This window comes from Myotis lucifugus, unplaced genomic scaffold, assembly GCF_000147115.1.
Source record: "Myotis lucifugus unplaced genomic scaffold, Myoluc2.0 scaffold_1267, whole genome shotgun sequence".
Taxonomy (NCBI): domain Eukaryota; kingdom Metazoa; phylum Chordata; class Mammalia; order Chiroptera; family Vespertilionidae; genus Myotis; species Myotis lucifugus.
Genome location: NW_005872315.1, coordinates 44,316 through 49,821, shown reverse-complemented (window position 1 = coordinate 49,821; position 5,506 = coordinate 44,316). Strand labels below are relative to the sequence as shown.

The 5,506-nt window shown below is 47.3% G+C and overlaps 1 protein-coding gene across 1 annotated transcript; it reads left to right on the top strand.

The window, feature by feature from the left end:
• Positions 1-2,122: 2,122 nt before the first annotated feature.
• Positions 2,123-3,627, top strand: LOC102425329 (beta-1,4-galactosyltransferase 3-like). Its single transcript, XM_023748319.1, has 4 exons — positions 2,123-2,413; positions 2,909-3,031; positions 3,212-3,316; positions 3,396-3,627. Exons 3-4 carry the CDS (start codon positions 3,228-3,230, stop codon positions 3,547-3,549), a joined length of 243 nt encoding a protein of 80 aa, XP_023604087.1. The 5' UTR covers positions 2,123-2,413; positions 2,909-3,031; positions 3,212-3,227; the 3' UTR covers positions 3,550-3,627.
• Positions 3,628-5,506: the final 1,879 nt, after the last annotated feature.

Here is a 5,506-nt window from a genome sequence, read left to right as displayed (position 1 = left end):
ATTTGCCTTCTTTCATTTTGCTATTTTATACTCATCCATTACCTAATTCTTAAGGAGCTTTACTCCAACGATACGCTCAGAAGAGTCCACTGGATTCATTTTTCTTTCTCCCCACACATATCACTTCCCCCATTTTCAACTAATATATTAATTGGCTAACATGTTTCCAGTATCGAGATGGCGTGATAGAGAGTGAGAGAGAGAGAGAGAGAGTGACTTTGTGTATAGAGAGAGAGAGAGAGAGAGAGAGAGAGAGAGAGAGATACTTTGATTGATTGCCCCCTGCAAGCGCCCTGACTGGGACTAGGGATCAAACCTATGATCCAGGTACATGCCCTTGACCTGGAATTGAACCCATGACCCTTCGGTGTGTGGGCCAATGCTCTAACCATTGAGAAGCTCTGGCCAGGGCCACAAGGCCTTCTTATAAGGACACCAGCCATTGGCTTCAGGGCCAAACCTAATCCAGTAGAACCATGTTTTAACCAATTGTGTCTGTGAGGACCCTATTTCCAAATAAGGTAACATTCTTTAGTTCTGGGTGGATAGGAAATTTGGGGGCGGGGAATGATTCAACCCAGTAAAACTGGGATGTGGTGTTTCTGGGGTAGGTTCCTGATCATCTCTAGCCTCTCCCTCTCTTAGGTGGCCCCTTGAAGGTGATGATCCAAGAGAACTTGACAATGGAGCAGGTGGTGGAAAAGAACCCACTGGTGGAGCTGGGAGGCCAATACCAGCCACCCAACTGCTGGACATGGCACCACACAGCAATAGTGGTACCCTACTATGGGCAAGCCCAGCACCTGCAGCACCTGCTCTTCCACCTGCACCCCTTCCTGCAGCGCCAGCAACTGCATTATGCCATCTATGTGGTGAATCAGGTGTGGCAGGAATGGAGAGGGTCAAGGGCAAGAGGGCAGAGGGCTTTTAGCATGAGTTTGAACAATCAGAGCTGAAGTTGTCGCTGTGAGCTGAGAGTGTCTGGGTCACAGAATATCTGCGGGGCTGGATTTATGAGTACAGATCTTGAACTGGTAGCAATCAGAGCCAAGGACTATAGGTTTGGTCTTAACTAGTTGAGTTTGGGATCAGCTTGAATGGCTGCCTGTGAGAAAGGCTCCGTTTCATGAAGTCGAGGCCTCTCTGAGACCGGGGCTGACCAGATTGGGCAATAAAGATAAGGGGTGAATTAAAGGGGTTTGGGATCAGTTAGATGCCTGTTTGAATCCTGGTCTTGTCCATTACTACATGTGTTATCTGAGTGTGGGACCATGTGTCCATCCATCCAGCCAGCCAGCCATCCATCCATCCATCCATCCCATGTTGCCGGAATAACTAGGAATAATAACCTTGGGGAACTTACCCTCTGTGCATGGTTTTCTCCCCATGAGACAACAATGATAACAACACCTGCATTATTGTGTTGTGGGGAAAATTAATCGACTGAGTGAATGTATAGCAGTGAGGCGAATGCCTGGCACATAGTAGGCGCTCAATAAATGATAGGATGATGATGATTATAATGATGGTGATGATGGTGATTTTGATGATGGTAATGATTGTTTTGATGGTGATGATTCTGGTAATTATGGTGACAGTTAAGATGCTGTTGCTAACAGTGGTGACAGTGGTGATAGTGATAATTGTGTTCGTGGTGATGATGGTGGTGATGCTAATATTGATAATGGAGTTAATGTGATTATGTTGAGGTAATGAAGATAGTGGTGATGGTAATGATGATGGACATGATGATAATAAGTGATGATGTAACAATTAAGGTGGCGGTGATAAAGAAGATGATGATGATGATGGAGGAAGAAGAGGAGGAGGAGAGGCAAACCCTGTCATGGTTCCTGGGCATCAGACCCAGTTATTGTCTGGTCAGAACAGAAACAGACCCAGGTGGTCCCTGATCACTCCTAACCTCTGCCTCCCTCAGATGACCTCTTGAAGGTGATGATCCTTGAGAACCTTGAAGATGGCTGAGGAGGGAGAGCTGAGAGGCTGAAGTTACTGACTCTGCCTAGGATGGGGATCCAAGAAAAGTTTCCCAGGGGAAGTAACCTTTACATTGTACCTTTCTGGACAAGTGTGGGTTTTCCAGCTCCACAGTGGGAATAAGAAGGGGTTCCAGGCAGAACAGGACGTGAAAAGGTGAGAAGGATGGACCTGGCAACACCACTGCCTGCTGATGAGGACTGCACTGAGCATCTCTGTCCACCCAGGTGAACAACACCGCCTTCAACCGGGGCAAGCTTCGCAATGTGGGGTCCTGGGAGGCCATGCAAGAAGAGGACTGGGACTGCGTCTTCTTCCACGATGTGAACCTACTGCCAGAGGACAACCGCAACCTCTACATCTGTGACATCTTCTCTGCCCACGTGTCTGTGGCCATCGACAAGTTCAACTACAAGTAGGTGGAGGGAGGGGGACTGTTGGCCAGGCCCTGCTCTTCCCTGAATCGTGCCCTGTTCATGTGTATGATCCAGACCCTGATCCCTGGGGTTGAGGCAGGGAGGGCACGACGGGGCTTGAGCAAAGACCTCATAGACAGTGAAGAATCTTCCTCTTGGATGTGGATGCCAAGTAGGGATGGAATTGGTTATTAATATGGGAGGCAGGATGCACCTAATAAAGGGGTAGGCAAACAGGTTTTTAACTGAGGTCAGAGGATGGGAATGAGTGATAGGAGGGGCCAAGTAAGGGTCAGGAAGGGGGCCATCATTGGGGTCACAAGATGGGCTTGTCAGATGATTCAGGGAGTGGGTATGGGTCGGAGGAGAGGTTATCACAGGGGTGAGTGGAGAAGGGCTAACCCAGAAATTAACCTTGGAGATCCTGGCCCGGAAAGGATCAGGGCCTATTACCTGACCTTCTTTGTGTTTCCAACTCTCTCTGCCATCTCTAGGCTGCCCTACTGAGGCTATCTTGGAGGGGTGTTTGCCCTGCGTCCAGTTCACTACCTCAAGATAAATGGCTTTCCCAACACGTACTGGGACCGGGATCGTGAGGACAATGACATCGCTGCCAGGTGGGGAGGCCTTGCTCTAGGGAGCCTAGCACAGGGCTGCAGATTCCTCCGTGGTGTGGGAACTACAGGCTGCCCTAGACTGAGGGCGGCATGGACCACCCTGGCCTGAGAGGCTGCTTTGTGGCCTGGGGAACCTATCAGGGGAAACAGGCATTTAGCATCTGCCCTCTTCCCTCTAAGGCTGGAGCTAAACGGGATGCTCCTCTCACGACCCCATCTGCTCTTTGGCCGCTACCACATGCTGGAGGACGGGCTGGACCACAGCCATGAGCAGAGTCCCAAGAGGTGAGTCAGGGTTGGAATGGGGTGGCTGGTTCTGGGTCATCCCTGAGCCCTGGGCTCACATGGCTATTGCTCCCCCCAGTCCTGGCTTCCTGGCCGAGATCCAAAGCAGGTGGCAACAAGATGGCGCGAACTCACTGGGCTACACGCTGCTCTCCAAGGAGCTGCAGCCTCTCTACACCAACCTCACCGTGGACATCACCGTCCCAGCCCCAGGAGCCCCAGTGCCAAGCTGAGGGTTATCTGGAGGCTGGAACAGAATCCCTAAGATGGGCTGCAGGGAAGCCCTCTGACTTGCCTCACCTGGTTTCTTATTAAAGGAGAGTTTATTTTACTTGATTCTTCTCTCTGACATCCCTAATCCTCCCTCCCTCCATCCATCCATGCATTGTCCCATTCAGATTCACCAAGCGCTGGTTCTCCCCACACAGTTCCAAGTGCTTAACACACACACACACACACACACACACACACACACACACACTCTTCTCATGCAAACTCATGGGGTAAGCACTATTATAATCTTCCTCTTGAAAACCAGGACAGATGAATTAAATGACTTGCCCAGTTGATGTAGAATTAAATACAGGAACCTGGATCCTGGGCCTGTCCACTTAAAGATGATGCTATTCTGCTTTTTGTAGTGAACTGAAAAAAAGGGAGGGGGGGAGAATGAATAAAAAAATGTGAGGATGGTTGGATAAATTATAGCATGTCCACATGATAGAATACCATGCAGATATTGGTTAGCTGTATTGTGTGAAAAGAACAAGTACACATGTGTATGGTATGATTTGGTATTTATAAAACAGGAAAGAGTTCCTACATAGATGTATGATTATGAGCATACTAATGAGTGCATGTGGATAACAAATGTTGGCAAACTTCTTCTGTAAAGGGCCAGAGAGTATATATTTTTGGCTTGTAGATAACATGGTCGTTAACACAATTAACTCTGCCACTGGAGCACAAAAGCAGCCCCAGACAATAAACAAGTGAATATGAATGTGTTCCAATAAAACTTTATTTAAAAAAACAGATGGCAAAGCAGATTTAGCTGATGGCCAGTTTGCTGACTCCTGGTGTGTATGTTTAGGAGCCTGTATAAACATATGAAAGAGTCCATAACCAGTCCATACACTGGTTATCTATGAGAGGCTCATCACTTCTTTCTGAACCTGGTGATATTTAAATCACTGCCCAAGATATTCAATATAAAATATCAGAATTGTGTGGAAAAACTTATCTGTAACTCTCCAACGCAGCTTAACAATGTTGCTTTAAAAAAAAGTCCAATTGATTCCCAAATTCAAGCATATATTTATGTCTACTATCCCCATTTTTTCCTGCTCCTTTGTTTAATTCAAAGTTGCTTCATGGACCAGTTACAACTGCTAAGCCCATAAAATTCCCTTCCAATGTCACTATACTTCTAAGGGGACACCACTTTTTCTGACCTTCAAAAGCAGTCATTCACTATGCCCCCTATTTTGATACTTATATTTTGAATAGCTTTCCATTAAATAGACATGAGGACTTCTGTGAGGATCAAATGAGATGAGGCACGTGAAAACGCTTCACAAACATTTGGTTAAATTGTAAAATGTGTGTACCTGGCTATAAAGCAAGTCCTCTTCCTGGGCTGAAGAAACTCCAAGGAGGCTAGTTGCTACGGAGAGGAAGCCAGGTGTTGCTATGTGATGTCATTACATGGCGCCCACAGCAAATGTTTCTGGGCTGGGCTAGGCTGTGGGCCACATTTTGTGCCATGGGGTCTTGGCAGCATTGGCTGTGATTTGGTGGGGTGTCGCTCTGGGGTGGTGGCAGGGCCTGTGTCCCACTTGGGGTAAGCCGAGTGTTGGTTTGTTGGCACCAGGTCCGTGGTGCCGTTTATTTTTAAATGGCCAATGCGCATCATGGCAGCTTCTGCATTCAGCATCTTCCCCCTGGTGGTCAGTGCATGTCATAGCTACTGGTCGGATGGACACTTAGCCTTTTATATATATATATATAGTAGGTATTAAAGAATAGATGAAAACAATGAAATAGAGGATGAATAATAAAATTATTCAGTACATTTTAAATCTCAATATTTGTGGTAATAAAATCCTCAATAGCCTAATATGCAAATTGTCCCCTCGACCAGGAGTTCGACCAGGGGGTGGGGCCCGCCAACCACCCAGGGCCCCTTGT